Source organism: Ovis aries, chromosome 3, assembly GCF_016772045.2.
Source record: "Ovis aries strain OAR_USU_Benz2616 breed Rambouillet chromosome 3, ARS-UI_Ramb_v3.0, whole genome shotgun sequence".
Classification (NCBI taxonomy): Eukaryota; Metazoa; Chordata; class Mammalia; order Artiodactyla; family Bovidae; genus Ovis; species Ovis aries.
The window spans coordinates 122,247,521-122,273,055 of NC_056056.1; the positions used below are offsets into that span (position 1 = coordinate 122,247,521).

Consider the following 25,535-nt stretch of genomic DNA (forward strand, 5'->3'; position numbering starts at 1 on the left):
TGAACACTCTCAGAAGAATATGTAAAAGTTAACAACTCACCTCACGGAGTTTACCTAGATCTTGGTATTATATGTCTCTGTTGTGTACCTTTTATCCTTGAAAGTACAGAAAAAAAGGTTATTTCTAATTTCTAGGATGTGTGTAGAATACTATACAGTTAGCCAGGTAATAAAAGAGAGAAAAGTCAAGAATATGGAATATCTTCAAGTATCTGGCAAGCAACTTCCAAATCAAAATAAAGGTAATAGTTTAGTGGCAGGCATGTGTGTTAAGTCTCTTCAGTATTGTCCTACTCTTTGTGACTCTATGGACCGTAGCCCACCCAGCTCCTCAGTCCATGGAATTCTCTAGGCAGGAATACTACTAGAGTGGGCTGCCATTTCCTTCTCCAGGGGATCTTCATGACCCAAGGATCCAACCTGCGTCTCTTATGTCTCCTCCTTGGCAGTTTATTGGCAGTATTTTTCTTATAACTTTGACACTTAAATGTGCCACAGAATATTATACATTCATTGTTTTCTCAAATACTGTAGCAACTGTGTGCAAAGAAAGTACATATTAGCTATTGTATCAATAAAAAATTCTTAATAATTTTATCTGAGTTTCTAATTTAATTTATTTGAATAGAATTAATAAAATATTTTCTAATCTTTTCTTAGACTCTATCATACAAGTGATTCCTAAGAATTTTGTTTCAGGATGGAAAGAAGAACAAGAGGAATTCCTTGTCTTATTATCCCAAGTCTCGTATTTCATCTATCTCTCCATATTGTATATGTTGTACATCCATCTATATACTAGTATATTTATTTGTCTTCATGAGCTTGAGTTAACTCTGGGAGATTGTGAAGGACATGGAAGCCTGGTGTGCTGCAGTCCATGGGGGTCACAAAGAGTTGGATACAACTTAATGACTGAACAACAATAAACAATAAATCACTTCATCTTTGCTGTTTGTCAAAAAAGAAAAGGATGAGACAAGCTCAGGATATTCTGAAAAAACAATGATTTTAGGATGCACTAATATAGGTGTCCTGAATTGCTTTAATGACTCTATGTGTAGACACTATGGTGAAGTCCCTCACAGTAAAATTTAGACAAGTTTGCTTACCATTTGGGTGCATATATCACAAGAGTATCATTTAGGATACTTCAGGATTATTTTATAGAATGACAACATGACTTATGGAAAAATTATGCAAGCTATTTTCAGATAGAATAAGTTTTTAACTGACACTCATGTACCAGAGAAATAAGAGCATAAATTATGTGAAGACCAATCTCTACATAAAAGAAAGAACATAGTCTGGATATTAAAACATTTGATCTCTCATCCTGGACTTGCTATAAGTGTAGAAAAAATGACTGATTTCTGTTTCTTACGTTCTTCCTTCATAAAATGTCCATTTGAACTCCAAAAAAGTATATGATAAATCACAAGGATTTTAAGCATATGAATTTTAATACAAACATATAAAATCAATTTCAGAAATTTTCTGCATATACTGAGAATGTTCATTAGGAATGGAATAACCATAAGCCTTCTCTATTTTTTTTTTTTACTATTAAATGCAGGTACCCAGTGGAACCTGAAAATATTGAGCATAACCTTTATTTTTGCAAAAGGGAACCTGGAAAAAGAGTGCTTCCCACAGAAAATTTATTGACAGTAGGTGTTCAAATTTTTGTACATTGAACAATTTCCCCTCCTATATAAACAATCAGGAGAGGATATTAAGTTTTTTTTCTTCTTTTCATCACCTCAGTGACACACAAAGTTCTGCTGTAAAGACATCACTTCTATGAGGAGGTATTCATTGTAGATGTACAGAAGTCTATGGTAACCTAAGTTTACAAGAAAAACAAGACAGATTATCATTCTAACTAACTGCATAGTCACAGAGATGCTTAATAAAATTTATCTGATGATATAATGAAATAAATTCTTGACTAAGTGCATACAGTGGGAACTATCTTTCACAATTCATCATTGAACAAACCACATTTTCTCCTTTTAAATCCTTCATGTCACCTTTTTGACATGCAGATGAAATTTTGAAAGTAACACAATAACATTAAAATATAAACAAAAGTATTATTAACTATGAACTGATACACAGCTTCAAAAGTTGCAATAAATGTGTGCATAAAAGTAAAAGTATGCTGAAAATGAGCAGATCAAAACTGCCAAAGTGATTGACTTTTTAATTATCCAATCCATTGCTTTCCCTCTAAAGGACAAAGGGAGCAAAAGAAGACGTAGCAAAGCGGGAAACAGGAAGACCTGCTTCAGTAACTGGACATATTGATTTAAGTGGCTAAGAAGTCCAAACGCTAATACTTCTAATAATCAGCCATTCCTTTTGTGTTTTGGTAACATATATCCTCATACAATGTATATCAAATGGAATTTTTTGATTTACATCAGATACTTCAAAATTTCCATTTCTGAATTCTCCTAGTTTAATATAAGTAACACATTGTCTATTTTGTTTAGAATATCGAATATTCCCCCCAACATCTAGAGCTCCATGATGCAAAATATCATTTTGTCGATCTTCTGTTCCAGTATTCACTTTAATTCTTTTGATTACAATTGGTTTTTCAAATATAATCACAAAGACATCTCCTGTTGAAGGTGGTTTCCCCCAGAAGTAGTCATCAACACTACTGTAAGCTTTGCTTGCATCATAATTTTCAAAAACACTCATGTTGGTATACAGACTTGCAGGAGGGTTATCTGGGAGGTCAAATGGCTCCTCTTCAAAATCATCATCCTTCAACTTATTCTCAGTTCCTTTATATGATGAATAATAACCCATGTGCTGAAAGAGAGATGGTTTAAAACGAATCACATTTTTCTGAGCTAACAGACTCCGGAAATGAGTCAATAGCCAATCACAAGGCATTTCTTGATAAAACATTAATAAAAAATGTGCCAAACGTGGGAGATCATGAGAATGATAAAGTTTTCCAATATAGCCAAGCTTAGAGAACTCAAGGGTTACCCAGTAAGTTCCTTTTAAGGATGCAATGACTTTCTTGATGGCAGTTAAGAAATTTTTTGAACAACGAACATCATCTTCAAGCATTACATAATAGTATGAAATATTGGCACAAAAGTTGAGCAAAAAAGCATAATCTACATTTTGCTTGGAACGAAATCTGACTCTATCTTCTGGGTCATTGTAATTTCTTTTAAGGCCACTCAGGATTGGGTAATATTCCTCTGGAGCATGTATAACCATTAACCTTCCAGCAATAATATGGTGGGCAAATTTCTGTGTAATATCTTGCAGCATGACCTCACGCCAGGATGAGTTAAAGTCAGCTAGATGAACCACCACTGAAATTTCCTTCAATTCTTCATAGCTGGATTGCTCAAAAATTGACTTGATTGTCTCAAGTAAATAGCTTCCTTTTTTTCGTCTCACTGATGAAAGTCCAATTGTAAGAAATCCTGAACAAAAGAATCCAGAATGAAGACAAATTAAAGGTGAAACTGGGTTTTGAATAACATAGAAAAAAGAAAAAAAAAAGTTCTTTTCCCCTTAGGCCTTCTGCTCTATTAAGTACATCTAAGTGAATGATCATATATAGAGCATTTTGTGATTAGAGAATTATGCTAAATATACAAAAGCTTCCCAGGTGGCACAGTGGTAAAGACTGCCTGCCAATGCAGGAGACACAGGAGTAACCGGTTCAATCCCTGGGTCAGGAAGATCCCCTGGAGGAGGAAATGGCAAATTACTGCAATATTCTTGCCTGCTCTTACTCTCTGTTTTGTATTACCTCTTTAGTATAAAGCAGTTGGAAAAGGAAATGGCAAACCACTCCAGTATTCTTGCCTGGAGAATCCCATGGACAGAGAAGTCTGGAAGGCTGCAGTCCATGGGGTCTCAAAAAGTCAGACACAACTGAGTGACTAACACACACAAACTCTCTATTTTATATTGCCTCTTCAGTATAAAGCAGTTGGTATACGTGCCAGCGCACATTTGTAAATTTAGTATGGAAAGGAATTAGTAATGTGTGAACAAAGGTGGTGCAATAGATGGAGATTTTAAAAAATAGTGTCAGTCTTTGAAATTAGGAGGAAGTTTAAGAGAAGTAGACAGTTGAAATGGAAGAAAAAAGATTTAAAGAAAGTTAAACTATTGCTATTTTTCCTCAACCTCACTTGCATAAACACTTCTTAACAGGGAACTCAATTTTTGTGGTCTCCACACCACCTACTAAGAAGTTCATGATATCACTGTGTATCACTGATTCTAAAACATATTTTTCACACAGAAATATTTTAAACTCAGGTTGTATATCACAACTGATAGCATCTTACAACTTAAAATTGATGATGCTTGTACTTTCTTAGAGGTACATCAATTAGATCATGATATTCTCTATAATTTATAAAGTCTTGAAATTCATGAAATGTAGTATGTTACTTCTTGGATCAAAGTTCCTGTAGTGGATTGAATAATTGCTTCCAAAATTTCATGTCTATCTGGAACTTTAGACTGTGACCTTATTTGAAAATAGTCTTTGAAGATGCAATTAGTTAAAAGATCTCCAGATGAAATCATATTGGATTTAGATTGGGCCATAAATTCAATGACTAATTTCCTTATAAGAATGGGAGAGAACACAGAGAGACAAAGAAAGGCCATGTGGAGAGAGTGGCAGTGATTGCAGTTTTGCTACAACTAACCAAGGAATGACAAGTGTGGCTAACACCTGGAGGAGGCAAGGAAGGGTTCCACTCTAGCTGGAGTCTGGTGCTACCAGCATCCTGGCTTCTGAATTCCGGCTTCCAGCAATGTGACAGAATCCATTTCTATTGTTTCAAACCACCTAGTTTGTGACCATTTGTTATGACATCTTAGGAAACAAATACAATGACTTTCACTACTTCAAACTGGTGGCATGTCATAAAACCAATGTTTGAAAATGTATCACTGTGGGAATAATTATTTTTAAAAGCTAACTTAAAAAAGTTAAAGTGAATTGCTTTTTCCTAGTCTCCCTACATGAATTCTATAGCAAGCTGTTAAAAACTTCATGTCACAATTAGGCATTTAATTTTTTTTGGTGTTGTTATTAATGAAATTGGATTGGTCAATAACTGAATTTGTGAAGAAACACTAAATGTTTCCCAAAATATATATTATGTTAGTAAAGCCCATAAATTTCTTGTGATACAAATGAAGCATACTGTCATTATTTTAAAACAAAGCATTTTATTGTTATTGATTTTAAAAGTATAAGTATACTTACGCTTTCTTTGTAAAGGCATGACAGCTAAGTAGCGATAGGTGACATTGAGGGCTCCTGAGAAATTGGACAAATCTTTGAAAGTATGCATGTAGTGTTCTGGACTCAGCTGATGTGTAGATGTTTCCCTTAAAATCTGTTTGTCTCCTTCCTGAATGCCAAGGAGGAGGAAGAGAGAAACAACAGATGGTCATGGATTAAATAAACTTTCTCCTTACACAATAATAATAATAATTATATATATATATATATAATGGGTATATATATATCTGATATACAATATTTTGTTGTTGTTGTTCAGTTGCTTACTCGTGTCCAACTCTTTGCAACCCTATGGACTGCAGCACACCAGGCTTCCCTGTCCTTCACCATCTCCTGGAGCTTGCTCAAACTCACGTCCATTGAGTTGGTGTTGTGATGCTATCTACCCATCTCATCCTCTGTCGTCTCCTTCTCCTCCTGCCTTCAATCTTTTCTACCATCAGGGTCTGGAGAAGGAAATGGCAACCCACTCCAGTACTCTTGCCTGGAAAATCCCATAGATAGAGGAGCCTGGTGGGCTGCCGTCTGTGGGGTCGCACAGAGTTGGACACAACTGAAGTGACTCAGCAGCAGCAGCAGCAGCAGGCTTTTTTCCAATGAGTTGGCTCTTTGCATCAGGTGGCCAAAGTATTAGAACTTCAGGTGTAGCAGCAGTCCTTCCAACGAATATACAAGGTTGGTTCCCTTTATGTGTGATCTCCTTGCAGTCCAAGGGACTCTCAAGAGTCTTTAACATGGGTATTATATAAATATCAGTTCTGCCATTAGAAGCTGTAACTAATTATTTTTCACCTGAATTCTAGATTCTGTTCACTATTTTCCACTTTTTATTTTGTGCTTACAGTTGCTTTTCTAAAGCATACATTAATAATGGCATTCTTTTGATAAAAAAATTGAAAACTCCCACTGTTTTCATGTTAAAATTCAAATTCTTTACAAGAATCTTCAAACTTGACAGTGATCTTTACAGTTTCATGTAAAGCTAATTCTCACTAGATTCCCCATATCTGAATCATATTAAACTATTTACTCTTCAAGTCCTGTCAAATAAAAGACCACACATTATTTCTAAGATTTTGAAATTTTAGGAATGATTAGAAGGATGCAACAGTGAACATAATGATTGGAGTTTGAATAACTTATTAATCAAGAAGTGTTAGTCAGTCATTTATGTAGCCACTATAATCGAAGGCTATTGAGAATGGACAGGCATGGTCTTTGTGAAATGATACATTTTTTTACAAATATCTTCAAGATATCTTGATTAAGAGACATTAATACCAAATGTTCAAGGAAATGTCTTTAGACTATGTACAGGTCTTTCCCATGATGTTTGCTTGTTGCTTGTGAGTGTAGAGGGGGAGAGGGAGTGTCCTGATGAAAGTGAAGTTTAGATCTTTTATATTTAAAAACTTTAGTATCAGTTTGATAAGGGAATTATGTCATACAATTTTCAGGATGGTTTATATTCAAGAAGATATTCCTATTCAGCTTAAAAATATCCTGCTAACAATTAATTGATTCCCTTTATCTCCCTTTGATATAAATTATAGATTTTGATTATCTAATCATTTGAACAGCGTCTGTCTACAATGTGGGAGACCTGGGTTCGATCCCTGGGTTGGGAAGATCCGCTGAAGAAGGAAACGGCAATCCACTCCAGTACTGTTGCCTGGAAAAATCCCATGGACAGATGAGCCTGATAAGTTACAGTCCATGGGGTCTCAAAGAGTCGGACACGACTGAGTGACTTCACTTTCACTTTTCATTTTCTATTAGTTATACATGACTAGCAACATGATGACCTGCTTGGCTTTTGTATATGGTTTATTATCACTGGTAGAATATTAGGACAACCTAATTAGATTTTTTTTTCTTTTCTGGCAAAGTATCTGTTGTACTGTGTGAGTTCTGTGGCTATTTCGACTATTGAGTATAGGATTGGCAGGTCAGGTATGAGCAATGCCATTGAGACAACAGAGCAAGTAAATGTATTAAATGAATTTGGTCCTCATACTATTTGACTGTGGTCAATGAAACTTTAATCAATTAAACATTATCCTAAAATATTAGAAAGGATTCAAATATGAATTTTACTTTAGTTGGAACATTTACTGCTTTATTTCAAATTCAAATATCAACGGAAAAGATGACTAACTCAAAGTTTTAAATCTATGGCCAGGCTGAAATTGTCTTAGAATAAAAGTTGAAACTGAACATTGACTGGCAAGAACTTTCAATCTGGTCCTTGATAAATGAATATGCATTCTGTATATCCTTTCTGTATATTGAATTATGTTTATGAGCCTATATTTGCTTTTTAATAGTGTATTTCTATATTTTATATTGCCTTGATAATTTGGATGAAGAAAATATTTATTGTGATTTATTATGTGTTTGCTATCTATAAGTGACAGAATTTTAAAATAAATGACATTAAACTTGGGAGGCTAGTTGTATAAATGTACTAATATCCATTGCATTCTGATTATTTTAAATTAACTGGACACAAATATTTTCATCTTTGTATTTCTGAAAACCTAAAAAAAATCATGCAAGTTTTAAAATTAGCAAATTTAGGATTTTCAAAAGGTAACTGGAGACTCGATTTTGCATTATCTACTTTAATAGTAAATATTATGTCCATATTTAATAGGATCTAGAAAATACATTTATAAAAATCAGGCAGTAGTCACAATACTGAATTCATTTTACCACTCTGTTCTTATTTGATGTCACATTCTAAAGGAAGTGCAGGATACTGAATATCTCTTTAAGAATTCTATCTTGAACACGTAAAAATCCAGACCTTTTCTGTGATAAGATAGGGTACATTCATCCTGATTGAAGGATATAACAGAATATAAGATGAAATGAGACATATGAAAGCACTTTATTAAATTCTCAAGAACAAGTCTTTACACTTTTCAGCATAAATAAGTAATACAACTTTCACCTCAGTCAGCCTTGTTGGCTGCTTTCCAGAAGCATCTACCTGAACAGCCAGGCTCTCCCTGGATACCTTCTTTCTATAGCTACTATGCTGTAGTGTGTTTTTCAGTAATAAGACAAAGCTTTATGACAATCATTTTCTGGATGGGAATGAAATTCAATGGACTAGCTACAGGCTAAATATATACCCTAGTGGCTACTTTGAAGATGCTCACAGCTGAGAGGCTAAGTTGATTGGGCATGCAGTGTCTCTTCTACTTAGTTTGCCTTGTAATACAATTTGTCTATTATACCGAACTTGGCTTTCTTTCCTACTGAAAGGCACATATGCCTCTATCTTATACACATTACACTAAGCTGTTATACACTCAGGATTTGGGGCCATTGATGGATTTTCTAGCAAGAAGAGTAGAATACATGTGCTAAATAACCCTAGAGGCCTTATTACTGTAATTGTTTATCTGAGTTCTCTGAATTATAACTATAATTTCCTCCTGATTTAAAAAAAAAAACAAACAGTGGATTTCCCTGGTGGTCCAGTGGTTAGGACTGTGCTCCCAATGTAGGGGGCTGGGGTTCAATCCTGTATCAGGGAACTAGGTTCCTCATGCCACAACTAAGAGGCCAGTTTTCTATGGATATTAACACATTGCTTAAAATTCTCCAAGCCAGGCTTCAGTAATATGTGAACTGTGAACTTCCAGATGTTCAACCTGGTTTTAGAAAAGGCAGAGGAACCCAAGATCAAATTGCCAGCATCCACTGGATCATTGAAAAAGCAAGAGAGTTCCAGAAAAACATCTATTTCTGCTTTATTGACTATGGTCAAGCCTTTGACTGTGAGGATCACAATAAACTGGAAAATTCTGAAAGAGATGGGAATACCACACCACCTGACCTGCCTCTTGAGAAATCTGTATGCAGGTCAGGAAGCAACAGTTAGAACTGGACATGGAACAACAGACTGGTTCCAAATAGGAAAAGGAGTACATCAAGGCTGTATATTGTCACCCTGCTTATTTAACGTATATGCAGAGTACATCACGAGAAACGTTGGGCTGGAAGAAGCACAACTGGAATCAAGATTACTGGGAGATATATCAGTAATCCTAAGATATGCAGATGACACCATCCTTATGGCAGAAAGTGAATAGGAACTAAAAAGCCTCTTGATGAAAGTGAAAGAGGAGAGTGAAAAAGTTGGCTTAAAACTCAACATTCAGAAAACAAAGATCATGGTATCTGGTCCCATCACTTCATGGCAAATAGATGGGGAAACAGTGGAAACAGTGTCAGACTTTATTTTGGGGGGCTCTAAAATCACTGCAGATGGTGACTGCAGCCATGAAATTAAAAGACGCTTACTCCTTGGAAGGAAAGTGATGACCAACCTAGATAGCATATTCAAAAGCAGAGACATTACTTTGCCAACAAAGGTCCATCTAGTCAAGGCTATGGTTTTTCCAGTAGTCATGTATAGATGTGAGAGTTGGACTATAAAGAAAGCTGAGCGCTGAAGAATTGATGCTTTTGAACTGTGGTGTTGGAGAAGACTCTTGAGAGTCCCTTGGACTGCAAGGAGATCCAGCCAGTCCATTCTGAAGGAGATCAGCCCTGGGATTTCTTTGGAGGGAATGATGTTGAAGCTGAAACTCCAGTACTTTGGACACCTCATGCAAAGAGCGGACTCATTTGAAAAGACCCTGATACTGGGAAAGATTGAGGGCAGGAGGAGAAGGGGACAATAGAGTATGAGATGGTTGGATCGCATCACCAACTTGATGGACATGGGTTTGGCTAGACTCTGGGAGTTGGTGATGGACCGGGAGGCCTCGCGTGCTGCTGTTCATGGGGTCGCAAAGAGTCGGACACAACTGAGCAACTGAATTGAACTGCACTAAACACATTGTAGAAGAACAGTTTTAATGTAATTGTACATGAAGACAATGAATATTTAAAAGTTTATACATATTAAGCCTTGGGATAAAATTTGGTCCAAAATGTAATTTAGGTAGAAAACGTCTTCTAGTAAAGAGTGAATACTTAATAAAAATATTGTCACTAAATTTTCAAAATGGGGGCATGCTTATACTTAACATCCATTTTAATTTACTTTTTCTAACATAAAGTAAATATTTAAAAATAAATTCAGTTTTTTAAGCTAAGAAGCAATCTCTTCTCTGTATCAGGGATGATTTGTAAATCTGCTTAGATATATATGGACTTCCCTGGTGGTATATGGCTAATGTAGCCAGATTTCATTGAGAAAGTACTCTTTAGTAAGAGCTACTTCATTAAATCACACTTTTAAATAATGTGGGTAGGACTGATGTTTAGACAGAAATGTATAAATGGAGCAATAGAATTTGATCTTATGGGTATGTACTCTATTATTTCTTATATATTTTATGGTGAATTGAAGTGGTTCTCTTCCAAAAGACATAAAGATGTTTGCTGCATATAATATTTTGTCTACTTAAAGTTAAATATTGAAATTGCACTTGAAAGAGTCTTATCATCACTAAACGCAACAAGCATCCTACCAATACCATGCTTTTGATTTACAAGACGTGATTTACTCTCACCAGTACACAGAGATGCAAGAAATAAATGTTTATTACAAAATTAAATCATTAATCAAGAGCTCCTCTAATTAATTTACAATCTTCAATTCTCTTAATTAAAAAATAGCTGGATCACCTAGGTTTTGCTCTATTGTCCTTAAATTTCATAAACCTAATAGTCAGGTTAAAAAAATCTAAAATGCATATTACTAGTAAGTCTTTCCAGTTTGCTATGTTTAACTAGATCATGCCTAGTCAAATTCTATTAACTGTGGTACCTTCAATATGGTGAATTGACTAAGGATGGTAAAATTAGACCTATACTTGAAGGTAAAAGCCCACAATATTAAACCTATAATTGAAGGTAAAAGACAGAGGCAGAGTCAAGATCTAGGAATGTGACAGAATTTCACCATCTAAGAACAATGCTAAGGGAGGCAAGATGCTTTACAGAAGACCTCCTAAGAAAATCTGTACCAACTAAGATCATTTGGTTGACTTGTAGGATATAGAATAGTATCTGGCAAGTAACTGGTAGTTACTAAATCATTTTCAATTAATAAAATAAAACATTTTACTAGGAAATGATCTTTGAAGTTGTTGTCAGAGTCTCTCTAGTTAAGCTATTAATTGAAAGTTTTCAGCATGCTTTTATGAAAAAAAGTACTTTCCAGTTCTCTGTATGTTCAAAGGCTTTGGTTTTCTGAAATATGTAAACAGGAATAATTGTACAAGTATTAGAATTTTCTCAGATATCTTAACATCAATTATGATGGAAAAAGTAAAGAAGAAATAATGTCCATAATTATTCTCAGTAGACATGAATTATGTGACAATCATAACAAAAATAAATAATAGAGACATATTGAGTTCTCACAATCAGCCAGAATGTGTCTTTTTGTATACTTTCATAATTCACTTAAAATTCATTCAGGGAATTTCCCTGGCAGCACAGTGGTTAAGTCTCTGTACTTCCATTGTAGAGAGCATGGGTTTGTTCCCTGGTCAGGAACTAAGTATCTATAATTGTGTGGTGTGACCAAAAAATAGAAAACTACTCCCCTAAAAAAAAAACCCATAAAATTAGGGACTTCCTTGGTGTCCCAATGCATATCATTAGTAAGTTTCTTCAGAGGTTAAAATTCCACACTTCCATTGCAGGGGGCATGGGTTTGATCCCTGGTTGGGGGCTTCTCAGGTGGCTCTAGGGGTAAAGAACCTGGTTGACAATTCAGGAGATGCAAGAGACAAGCATTTGATCCCTGGGTCAGGAAGATCTCTTAGAGGAGGGCATGGAAACCCACTCCAGTATTCTTGCCTGGAGAATCCCATGGCCAGAGGAGCCTGGATACTCTGTAGAGTCATAATGAGTCAGACAAGACCGAAGCAACTTAGCATGCATGCATGTACAGGGGACCAAGATAACTGCACGCTGCCAGACATGGGGAAAAATCTACTAACTTGCTAATTTTACCTTTTTTAAACTATTGAATAATTTTCACATTCTTACCTTTAGTTCTTGACATTCTTTAATACTTTTTAGTGACTATAAGGCTAAAACATGGTGGTCGTGTACAGCTATTCAAGATCCAAATGAGATGTCACACATTAATAAAGCATTCCTTCTTAACAAAATAGCACACTTAGTATCATTAATTAGACAACAGGATTTGAAAATTTTTGATAATATAGAAAAGTAAAGAAAGTAAGGAGTTCAGTTCAGTTCAGTCGCTTAGTCGTGTCCGACTCTTTGTGACCCCATGAATCGTAGCATGCCAGGCCTCCCTGTCCATTACCAACTCCTGGAGTTCACTCAGACTCATGTCCATCGAGTCAGTGATGCCATCCAGCCATCTCATCCTCGGTCGTCCCCTTCTCCTCCTGCCCCCAATCCCTCCCAGCATCAAAGTCTTTTCCAATGAGTCAACTCTTCATATGAGGTGGCCGAAGTACTGGAGTTTCAGCTTTAGCATCATTCCTTCCAAAGAAATCCCAGGGCTGATCTCCTTCAGAATGGACTGGTTGGATCTCCTTGCAGTCCAAGGGACTCTCAGGAGTCTTCTCCAACACCACAGTTCAAAAGCATCAATTCTTCGGTGCTCAGCCTTCTTCACAGTCCAACTCTCACATCCATACATGACCACAGGAAAAACCATAGCCTTGACTAGACAAACCTTAGTCGGCAAAGTAATGTCTCTGCTTTTGAATATGCTATCTAGGAGTAATACCTATAAAAATTTGTTTAGTCTATTTACAGGTGACTCTGCCCAGTTCCACTTATAAGTGTATCTTTTTCAATAAATATGTAATATACTACTATGAGCTTCCTGGTGGCTCAGTGCTAAAGAATCTGCCTGTCAATGCAGGAGATACCGGTTCCATCGCTGTGTCAGGAAGATCTGCTGGAGAGGGAACTGAAAACTCATTCCAGTAGTCTTGCTGGAGAAGCCCATGGACAGAGGAGCTTGGTGGGCTACAGTCTATGAGGTCATAAAGAGTTGAACACAACTGAGGGACTAAGCACACAAACACACACACAGACATACAATTAATTCAGATAGGGATGATAGCTAACTTATTTGTAATTAGATGTGCATATTTGCATTAAATATAGCATATAGCATTAAATAAAGCATTGGAACATGAGCCAAAACAATTATACTGTTGACAATGTATAATTGATATAAAAGAGTAGCTAGATAGGAAAGATATATGTTATAATATTGCTCAGACTAAGGCTATTTCAATATCTTGGACTGAAGTTATGTTGCAAGTGGACTGTCTTGTTTGACTTATGCCTTAATTGAACAACAAATAATCAACCTCCAAGACTTACCATAACATAGCTATCTTCAATGTACAAGTTCATAAACAGAAGGAAAATGACAAGAACTCCCAAGAATGAGACAGTAGAACGTTTTCGCAGGCATCGCATTTTATCTAGTATATCAAAAATATGTTTCACTTGGTGAAATTTAAGCATTCTTTCCTGTGGAAAAGAGGCACAGAATTACTAACAGTTAATTATGAATGTAAATATTTCTTCACCATATCAATCAACAGGCCTTTATAAAATTTTAATCTCCAGATATTTGAACCAAAATTGTTTACAGTTTTACAATAAAAGTTGGCATAAATTATCAAAACATTAACATAAAGATAATGCAGTGGTTTATCTTGATGTAGTGTTAGTAAAAGTGAAAAGCAGTTATTTCTGAACAAATAAATATTGGTAACAATAATTTAAGAAAATAATAGTCCCCACTGCACATGGTGAATGCAGCCATGAAATTAAAAGACACTTCCTCTTTGGAAGAAAAGCTATGACCAACCTAGACAGCATGTCATAAAACAGAGATATTACTTTGCCAACAAAGGTCCATCTATTCAAAGCTATGGTTTTTCCATTAGTCATGAATGGATGTGAGAGTTGGACTATAAAGAAAGCTGAGCTCCAAAGAATTGATGCTTTTGAACTGTGGTGTTGGAGAAGACTCTTGAGAGTCCCTTGGACTGCAGGGAGATCAAACCGGTCCATCCTAAAGAAAATCAGTCCTGGATAGTCATTGAAAAGACTGATGCTGAAGCTGAAACTCCAATATTTTAGCCAACTGACTCATTTGAAAAGACCCTGATGCTGGGAAAGATGGAAGGCAGGAGGAGAAGGAGACAACAGAGGATGAGATGGTTGGATGGCATCACTGACTCCATGGACATGAGTTTGAGCAAGCTCCAGGAGATGGTGATGGACAGGGAAGCCTGGCGTGCTGTAGTCCGTGGAATCACAAAGAGTCAACCACGACTGAGGAACCGAACTGAACTGATGAGAAAGAATGAAAATAAAAGAAAAGCAAGCATTAAGGTAACATCTACCTCCCCATATTATAATGTAATAAAAATAGAAGACACTAGAAGTTCGGGGCTAGTACTGATCTCAGAGTAGGTCCACTGAAAAGAAATATAGGGAGAAAATTTGAGTGAGAGAAAGGGAAGTCACAAAGGAAGTTAAAGTTTTGGGTTGAGTCCACACAAAAACTCAGTTATATAACTTTGTTAATTTTCCCAGTAATTCTTGCTAAATCAGTGTAAATCCTGGAGTGGCATATCAACATTGCCTTGCTCAATCTATTGTTTATAATGATTTATGGACTATAAAAAGCCAAAATGGAGTTGGTAGGGTTAGTGGAAACCTAATTATTTTCCATTTCACTCTTCTACGTTTTATGATCCACTACAATTACAAATTCATTTAGATTACTGATATTTTTAAAAATTATGTAGAAAACCTAAAATGATCAAAAGGTTAGTGGAATCATATTTTGTCCATAAGCAACGATTTTTGGAAATTATGCCTTGTTGAGTTATATACTATGTCTTCTTGGGTTCTGCTTTAGGTTGAAGTATTATGGGCATAAAGAACTTCAGAAGGCGAAAAAGGCCTGTACCCCAATCTTTACAACAATGTCTAAAACATATCCAGCTAACAATGTCTCTTGCATGAATTAATGCAAGAAAGCATTTCTGAATCTTTGAAAATTATAGGAAAGAAGATGAGGAATTGGGAGAAAGGAATGTCAATGAAAGCCCATTTTCTTCGGCCATATTCTTCTTGAGAGTTATTTTTTCTTGATTTGTAGCTATAAATATATGTGTAGAGATGCACATATATATTTTTTCATATAATGTTTTAAAAAAATTCTTCCCTATCTTGATATCAGATAGACTGTCTCATTTATTTTCTTCTGTGTTTTTTGGCTTGTTTTAATAGACAGACTTTTGTTCGTACACCTGGAATTTATCTTTGTGTCTCTTATGAGGTGAAAGTGAAACAATTTAGCTTTTCCATATATAGAGCTGTGCACTGTGAACTGCTCACAGTTCACTGGCAATAGTAATAATAGTATTACCACTCTAATTTCAAGGGAGTGGGGAGGTATAATCTCCTGTGTACTGAGAAATAAAGAAAAACTGGATACTGGAAAACAATAATGGATTAATGAAACTATGAGCCATGCTATGTAGTAGGGTCATCCAAGACAGATGGGCCATGGTGGAGAGTTCTGACAAAACATGGTCCACTGGAGAAGGCAATGGCAAGCTGCTTCAGTATTCTTGCCTTGAGATCCCCATGAGCAGCATGAAAAGGCAAAAATATAGGACATTGAAGGATGAACTTCCCAGGTCAGTAGGTGGCCAAGTAACATCACAAAGAATGAAGAGATGGAGCCAAAATGAAAACAACAGCCAATTGTGGATGTGACTGGTGATGGAAGAAGTAAAGTTGGATGTGGTAAAGAACAATGTTGCATAAGAACCTGGAATGTTAGGTCCATGAATCAAGGTAAATTAGAAGTGGTCAAACAGGAGATGGCAAGAGTGAATGTCGACATTTTAAGAATCAGCAAACTAAAATGGACTGGAATGGGTGAATTTAATTCAGACGACCATTATATTTACAACTGTGGGCAAGAATCTCTTAGAAGAAATGGAGTAGATATCATAGTCAAAAAAAAAAAAAAAAAAGAGTTCAAAATGCAGTACACTTGGGGGAAATCTCAAAAAGGACAGGATGATCTCTGTTGGTTTCCAAGGCAAAACAATCAGTATCACAGTAATCCAAGTCTATGCCCTGACCAGTAATGTTGAAGAAGCTGAAGCTGAATGGTCCTGTGAAGACCTACAACACCTTCTAGAACTAACACCCCCAAAAGATGTCCTTTTCATTATAGGGGACTAGAATGCAAAAGTAGGAAGTTAAGAGCTACCTGGAGTACCAGGTAAATGTGGCCTTGGATTACAAAATGAAGCAGAGTAAAGGCTAACAGAAAGGCAATGCCAAAGAATGTTCAAATTACTGCACAACTGCACTCATCTCACATGCTGGTAAAGTAATGCTCAAAATTCTCCAAGCCAGGCTTCAGCAATATGTGGACCGTGAACTTCCAAATGTTCAAGCTGGTTTTAGAAAAGGCAGAGGAACCAGAGATCAAATTGCCAAGATCCTCTGGATCATGGAAAAAGCGAGAGAGTTCCAGAAAAACATCTATTTCTGCTTTATTGACTATGCCAAAGCCTTTGACTGTGTGGATCACAGTCAAAATTCTGAAAGAGATGGGAATACCAGACCACCTGATCTGTCTCTTGAGAAACCTGTATGCAGGTCAGGAAGCAACAGTTAGAACTGGACATGGAACAACAGACTGGTTCCAAATAGGAAAAGGAGTACGTCAAGGCTGTATACTGTCACCTTGCTTATTTAACTTATGTGCTGAGTGGTGGTGGTTTAATTGCTAAGTAGTGTTCGACTCTTGCGATCCCATGGTCTGTAGCCTGCCAGGCTCCTCTGTCCACGGGATTTCTAGCCAAGAATACTGGAGTGGGTTGCCATTTCCTTCTCCAGTGGATCTTCCTGACCCAGGAATCGAACCTCTCCTGCATTGCAGGCAGATGATTAACCGACTGAGCTTTACATCATGTGAAATGCCAGGCTGGATAAAGTACAAGCTGGAATCAAGATTTCTGGGAGAAATATCAATAACCTCAGATATGCAGATGACACCACCCTTGTGGCAGGAAGTGAAGAACTAAAGAGCCTCTTGATGAAAGTGAAAAAGGAAAGTGAAAAAGCTGGCTGAAAACTCAACATTCAGAAAACTAAGATCATGCCATCTGGTCCCATCACTTCATGGCAAATAGATATGGAAACAATGGAAACAGTGACAGACTTTATTTTTGGAGGCTCCAAAATCACTTCAGATGGTGACTGCAGCCATGAAATTAAAAGACACATGCTCCTTGGAAGAAAAGCTATGACCAGACTAGACAGCATTTAAAAAGCAGAGCCATTACTTTGCCGACAAAAGACCATCTAGTCAAAGCTATGGTTTTTCCAGTAGTCATGTATGGATGCGAGAGTTGGACTATAAAGAAAGCTAAGCACTGAAGAATTGATGCTTTTTAAACGTGGTATTGGAGATGACTCTTGTGAGTCCCTTGGTTTGCAAGGAGATGAAACCATTCAATCCTAAAGGAAATCATTACTGAATATTCATTGGAAGATCTGATGCTGAAGTTGAAACTGCAATACTTTGGCCACCTGATGTGAAGAACTCACTCACTGGAAAAGACGTTGATTCTGGGAAAGATGGAAGGCAGGAGGAGAAGAGATGAAAGAGCATTAAGTGTTTGGATGGCATCACTGACTTGATGGACATGAGTTTGAGCAACCTCTGCAAGTTGGTGATGGACAGGAAAGCCTGACGTGCTGCAGTCCACAGGGTCGCACAGAGTCAGACTCAACTGAGCGATTGAACTGAAATGAAACATTAATAAAGTATAAAGTGTTAGTCACCTGGTCATGTCTGGCTCCTGTGATTCCATGGACTGTAGCCCACCAGGCTCCTCTGTCCTTAGGATTCTCCAGGCTAGAATACTGGAGTGGGTAGCCATCCCCTTCTCTACCCAGGGATTGAGCCCTGGTCTCCTGCATTGCAGGCAGATTCTTTGCCGTCTGGGTCAGCAGAGTAGGCCTAATACCAGACCATATATTAAATCATCTCACCTTTTGGTTTGTGATGTCAGTTTTAGAATAGGGTCAGTTTCTAATTTGCATTTGTGTGTCAAAAGTGTGTCAACAGACTCACCATTTATCTTTTCCAATAAGAAAATGCATACATATCACTTTTGAACCAAAACATTAAGTTAAATTCTGTTGTCTCATTCTATAATCTGAAGTGTACTGTAACCTGGTCCTCAATCTACAGATAAAATATTCTGCTTGTAAAAGTTTTTCTTTCTGGATTTGAGTAGGATAAGATGCCCTCTCATGTTCACTGCAGCAGTAACCAGCCTAAGTTGGCCCAGAAAAGATAAGAAGCAAGATTAATGCTATAGACTCCATCTGTGGCTCATTTCAAGAGAATGATACTCTGATAGGGCCCCAGGCCCCAAGGACCTGGAGGGGCTGCCTACAGGGTACAGAGTCTGGATGCAGCTGGGGTCTGTTAGTGCAAATGCTCGTGAGTCTGGATGCTTGAGGCAGAAGTCTCAGGGTCACCTGAGAAGGACTGTTTTGAAGTAGGGTCTGGTGAAAGACTTATCTTTTTATATTCAGTGGCCAATCTCAGAACTCCGGTGTTGTTGTTGTTCAGTCGCTAAGTCGTGTCCAACTCCTTGTGATCCCATGGACTACAGCATGCCAGGGTCCTTTGTCCTCCACCGTCTCCTGCAGTTGGCTAAAGTTCATGTCCATTGAGTAAGGGACACTATCTAACTATCTCATCCTCCACTGCTCCCTTTTCTTTTGCCTTCAATCTTTCCCAGCATCAGGGTCTTTTTCAATGTGTTGGCTCTTCCCATCAGGTGGCCAAAGTATTGGAGCTTTAGCATCAATCCTTTCAATGAATATTGAGAGTTGATTTCCTTTAGAATTGACTGGTTTTACCTCCTTGCAGTCCAAGGGATTTCTGAGAATCTTCTCCAGCACCACAATTTGAAACCATCTATTCTTCAGTGTTCAGCCTTCTTTATGGTCCAACTCTCACATCCATACATGACTACTGGAAAAACTGTAGCTTTGACAATACAAATATCTGTTGGCAAAGTAATAGCTCTGCTTTTTAATACACTGTCTAGGTTTGTCATAGTTTTCCTTCCAAGGAGCAAGTGTCTTTTAATTTCATGGCTGCAGCACAGAACTCTGGTACTGCCGTCTATATTTTAGGATGTGCCTGATTCAGGTCTAGGAGAGGATGCTCCAAGAACACTGAGGATGTGCAACCATGAGAGTTTGGGTTGAAGGAAGAGGTGGAATTGAGGTGTTTCAGGACCCATCCTTAGGGATACCATGGGTTAGGATAAAGTTTATGTTACGCATTCTGGTTCCAGAGAGGGCTGAAATATGGACTCAGATCTGTTAACATTAATGTAAAAGCATTGTAGGACTTTCTTGGTGGTCCAGTGGTTGAAACTCCATGCTCCCAATACAGAAGGTGTGGGTTAGATCCCTTGCCAGGGAACTAGATTCCACATGCCTCAACTAAGACCTGGCCTATTTAAATAAAAAAATAAAAGTATTGTGGATGGATGATCCAGGACCCTTGGTTGGTTGAGAGACTGGGTTTAAGTTGTATATTCTGAACCTGGGGATGTCTTGACAACATTGAGAGAGAAGATTCTTGCAGAAAAGGTGTTTGGGAGGGATTTTCAGCCTCAGAGTCTAGTTCTGTGAAGAACAGAAGTAGTCGCTGAATGCAGCCTTGAGTGTTGGTTAGGAGCAAGGCTTTCAGAACCCATCAACTATGTAGCAGGCCTGAGTCCTCAAGCCAAGGCACCAGGAAACTCGGCCTGGGAGCCTGTGCCTGAACTTCTATCCTGGCCCACAGCTATCCAGCCTGGTGCACGTCTTCCCCTCCAACCAGGTTCATCTCACCAGAGGCTCTCAACATCAGTGTCAGAGCTTTTAGAAACACACCTCCACATTGCCCATGGACTTTTCTCATGCTTTGTCATCAGCATACACGTGGAGGTGTTTTCATCACAAATTTGAATGAAAACCAACAAGTGAAAGTAGAGAAGATGTTTCAATATTTGTAGTGTTAATAGATTGAAGCCATTCACAATGTAGCCCTAAATGCACATTTGATGGTATACAAAGGAACTTATGAGCAAGGTTAAGTAATGAAATGGGTTATAACAACACAGAAAGCTTTTTATCTGAATTTGAAATGACAAAGAATTAGAATCTAATTACACACAAGTGACACAATATTTCTAAATGTCAATTTGGGAAGACGACAATAGCATAAAATATATTTATTCCCCTTAACTCAGCAATTATACTTCTAAAAATCTTTTCAAAGATAAAACAATTGTATTCGTGAGCCAAAGTCTTATTATGGTATAGCAAAGCAGGGATGTCTGTAAAACAAATTGGAAACAATCTATAAGATGTTAACAGTCATTATTTCAATGTAGCAGAATGATCAGGAATTTTCAATCTTCTTTTTAATTTTCTGAACTTTCCATATTTTTAAAAGCATATATATCATCATATTTTTAAATGTTACTTTTAATTTTCAGAATTCTCTAGTGTCTTTCAGAAAATAAAGGACATTTTATTTCCTGGACACAGAAGCATAAACAGCAAACTTTTTTTCAAGAAAATAAGATTAAAAATATATAATACTTTATAATTTTGTTTCTGAAAGTTGAATGTTTTAAGTTTAATATAAATGCTAAGTCAAGAAGAATTCCATCCTAATTTTACTCTTTTGAGATAAAGAGAAAATGCAAATGATGTGACACAAATTGCATCTGCAAAGTTCAAATGTAGATAATTATAAATAAAATAATATGCATATCTACTAATATTTATTAAATATTTGTAAGTGCTGGGTGATATACTTTGCATAGGTAGCTCACTGAATCTTCATACCAATGCTAAAACTTTAATACTACTATTAGACCAATTTTATAATTTAAGAAAAACAAAGCTTTCTTGAGGTGTCTCCATAAGCTATGATGCCAACTTTCAAATCTTAGAATTATCAGAGTCTGCTTTATTAACTACTATTGGTATACAGTTTATTAATTAGGCTTCTTATGATATTTTAAATACATTTCTACCAATAGACACAATAACTTATGACATTTATCTGTTGCACAAAATAAAAATAATATAATAAATATAAATATAATTTTCTTGGCAGAAAGAAAAATTTTGATTAAACTTATTTAACATAAAATACACATAAATATATAATATGATACTGCTGCTGCTGCTAAGTCACTCTAGTCAGGTCCAACTCTTTGTGTCCCTATGGCTTGTAGCCTGTCAGGCTTCTCTGTCCATTGGATTCTCCAGGCGAGAGTACTGGAGTGGGTTGTCATGCCCTCTTCCAGGGGATCTTCCCGACCCAGGGATCAAACCCATCTCTTATGTCTCCTGCATTGGCAGGTGGGTTATTTACCACTAGAGTACCTCCTGGGAAGCCCCTATAACACGATGAGGTGGGTCATATATGATATTTCAAGTAGTATTGTTTGTCTTCTTTGATGAGTGCATGTATGTGTGTTCAGCCATATCTGACTGTTTGTGACCCCATGGACTGTAGCCCACCTGTCTCCATTGTTCATGGGATTTTTCCAGGCAAGAATACTGGAATTGGTTGCCATTTCCTCCTCCAGAAGGCTTTTCCGACCCGGGATCCAACCCACATGTTCTATGTCTCCTACAATACAGGTGGATTATTTATTGCTGAACAGTCAGGGGAATTTTAACTGGTATAAGTGGAAAATATAAAGCTTTGAAGATAATACTCTTGTGCATTTTGTATTAATGCAAAATAAAACAAAACACTGCCACCAAAACCTTGTAATATAATTCCAAGAGTTAACAAAAACAGAAATAAAGTCCTTAGAGAAAAATGGTAGTCACCTAAAGTTTTAATATCCAGTCCTCCAACTTATAATCCTCCAAAATTCATTCAAAACAATCAAAGCACAAATAAACCTTCTGTGGTATATACCCTCAGCACAACCAAGAGAAAAATAAAATAACACATATAACACAATTTATATGTAAATAAAAGTAAGAACATTAAGGACAAGCAGAACTAGCTGAGGAGCCCAAATTAGAGGTCAAGAGACAGACCATAGTATGTGTCATTTATTTAACAACATTAAATTATATCATAATAAAAGAAAGATTAAGAAAGCTAGTAATCTACCCAAAGTTCTCTCTCACCTCAAACACAGAATTAGATGGTTCCAGGAAAAAAACAAATGAATATTCAAGGACGAGAAAACATAGAAATGGCAAAAAAAAAAAAAAAGATAATAATTTCAGACCAATGTCAAACAAATTTACTGAGAAGAAAATGGAAATATCTGCAGGAACTCTGATATTTGGCTTTTTGTTTTTCCATGAAACAAGGAAGATCTCAGATGTTAGTGGGGTCACAGAAAACAACTTGACAAAATTTATATTGAGAAAACTTGTGGAAAAACAGCGATAAAAATTACTCTGATAGTAAAATACAGAATTAGTATAAATTTATGATTATGTTGTAATGATAAAAAGAGAGAGAGAAAGTAAGAAACCTATTTACTACAATTGGATGTGACTACTACACCATCATCTGATCCTCAAATCAGTAACTGAAAGAAAAAAAAAAACTAAAGTTTCCCCAATTTCCAGGAGGAATTGCATTTCATCAATAGTTGATGATGCTTTTTATTTTTTTCAGATACTGGCAATATATAGCCTTAAGTATATCCTTAAGAAAAAAAGAAAAAAAAGAAGTAAGACACAATTTCTCCAGTTTGCTGCCAGGAGGCAAGTTTTAAAAGTCAGGGTAGGAGATTGATGCAAGAAATTGAAGAAGACACAAATAGAAAAATATTCTATCCTAATGTATCAGAAGAATTAATATTGTTAAAATGTATATTACTCAAAGTGATCTATCAATCAAATATGAACCCTGTTAAAACTCCAATGGCAGTTTTCACAGAAATAGAAAAAAAGCCCTAAAATTTGCATGACACTACAAGGACTTTGAGATCCCAAAATAATTTTAAGAAAGCAGAACAAAGCTAGAAGCATCACACTTCCTAATTGAAACTATCTAAAAAAGGAGAAAAAGAAAGATATACCCATGTCAATGCAGAGTTCCAAAGCATAGCAAGGAGAGATAGGAAAGCCTTCCTCAATGATCAGTGCAAGGAAATAGAGGGAAACAATAGAATGGGAAAGACTAGAGGGCTCTTCAAGAAAATTAGAGATACCAAGGGAACATTTCATGCAAAGATGGGCTCAATAAAGGACAGAAATGGTATGAACCTAACAGAAGTAGAAGACATTAAGAAGAGGTGGCAGAATACACAGAAGAACTGTACAAAAAAGATCTTCAAGACCAAGATAATCACAATGGCGTGATCACTCACCTAGAGCCAGACATCCTGGAATGTGAAGTCAAGTGGGCCTTAGGAAGCATCACTACGAACAAAGCTAGTGGAGATGATGGAACTCCAGTTGAGCTATTTCAAATCCTGAAAGATTATGCTGTGAAAGTGCTGCACTCAATATGCCAGCAAATTTGGAAAACTCAGCAGTGTCCACAGGAATGGAAAAGATCAGTTTTCATTCCAATTCCAAAGAAAGGCAATGCCAAAGAATGCTCAAACTACCACACAATTGCACTCATCTCACATGCTATCAAAGTAGTGCTCAAAATTCTCCAAGGCAGGCTTTAACAATACATGAACCATGAAATTCTAGATGTTTAAGCTGGTTTTAGAAAAGGCAGAGGAACCAGAGATCAAATTGTCAACATCCACTGGATCATCGAAAAAGCAAGAGAGTTCCAGAAAAACATCTATTTCTGCTTTATTGAGTATGCCAAAGCTTTTGACTGTGTGGAACACAATAATCTGGAACATTCTGAAAGAGATGGGAATACTAGACCACCCGACCTGCCTCTTGAGAAACCTATATGCAGGTCAGGAAGCAACAGTTAGAACTGGACATGGAACAACAGACTGGTTCCAAATAGGAAAAGGAGTACGTCAAGGCTGTATATTGTCACCCTGCTTATTTAACTTATATGCAGAGTACATCATGAGAAATGCTGGGCTGGAGGAAGCACAAGCTGGAATCAAGATTGCCAGGAGAAATATCAATAACCTCAGATATGCAGATGACACCACCCTTGTGGCAGAAAGTGAAGAACTAAAGAGCCTCTTGATGAAAGTGAAAGAGGAGAGTGAAAAAGTTGGCTTAATGTTCAGCATTCAGAAAACTAACATCATGGCATCTGGTCCCATCACTTCATGGCAAATAGATGGAGAAACAGTGGCTGACTTTATTTTTCTGGGCTCTAAAACCCCTGCAGATGGTGACTTCAGCCATGAAATTAAAAGACACTTACTCCTTGGAAGGAAAGTTATGATCAACCTAGACAGCATGTTAAAAAGTAGAGACATTACTTTGCCAACAAAGGTCTGTCTAGTCAAGGCTATGGTTTTTCCAGTAGTCATGTATGGATGTGAGAGTTGTATTATAAAGAAAGTTGAGTGCTGAAGAATTGATGCTTTTGAACTGTTGGATAAGACTCTTGTGTTGGATAAGACTCTTGAGAGTCCTTTGGACTGCAAGGAGATCTAACCAGTCCATCCTAAAAGAAATCAGTCCTGAATGTTCATTGGAAGTACTGATGCTGAAGCTGAAACTCCAATACTTTGGCCACCTGATGCATACAGCTGACTAATTTGAAATGACCCTGATGCTGGGAAAGATTGAAGGCAGGAGGAGAAGGGGATGACAGAGGATGAGATGGTTGGATGGCATCACCAACTCAATGGACATGGGTTTGGGTGGACTCCAGAATTTGGTGATGGACAGGGAGGCCTGGCATGCTGCAGTCCATGGGGTTGCAAAGAGTTGCACATTACTGAGTGACTGTATTGAACTGAACTGAACAAAGATATAGTAATTAAACCAGTATAGTACTGTCACAAAAACTAAAAGCTTCTGTACAATAAAAGAAAAAATCCAACATAGGAGGATAGAGCCCTATTCCTTGAAAGAGATATGGTGGTCTACAATAGTAAGGTGGAAATAGGATGGCTAGGGGAGAGATTTAAAAGCAAGGTAGCTAGATAGCAAGATAGAGTTACTGGGTAGCTATTGAAACTTAGATTTAATC

General features: G+C 36.9%; 1 protein-coding gene across 4 annotated transcripts in view; it reads right to left on the bottom strand.

Moving 5' to 3' along the window:
- Nucleotides 1-1,444: 1,444 nt before the first annotated feature.
- MGAT4C (MGAT4 family member C) overlaps nt 1,445-25,535 on the bottom strand; it is a 756,879-nt gene continuing 732,788 nt past the window's right edge. For all 4 annotated transcript variants that reach the window (XM_060413993.1, XM_060413995.1, XM_027967190.3 and 1 more), the window contains 3 exons: nt 13,667-13,819; nt 5,276-5,423; nt 1,445-3,461 (listed from right to left, as the gene is read on the bottom strand). In XM_060413993.1, coding sequence (XP_060269976.1) covers nt 2,320-3,461; nt 5,276-5,423; nt 13,667-13,813 — 1,437 coding nt within the window. In that variant the 5' untranslated portion in view covers nt 13,814-13,819 and the 3' untranslated portion in view covers nt 1,445-2,319. The remainder of the gene's footprint in view (nt 3,462-5,275; nt 5,424-13,666; nt 13,820-25,535) is intronic.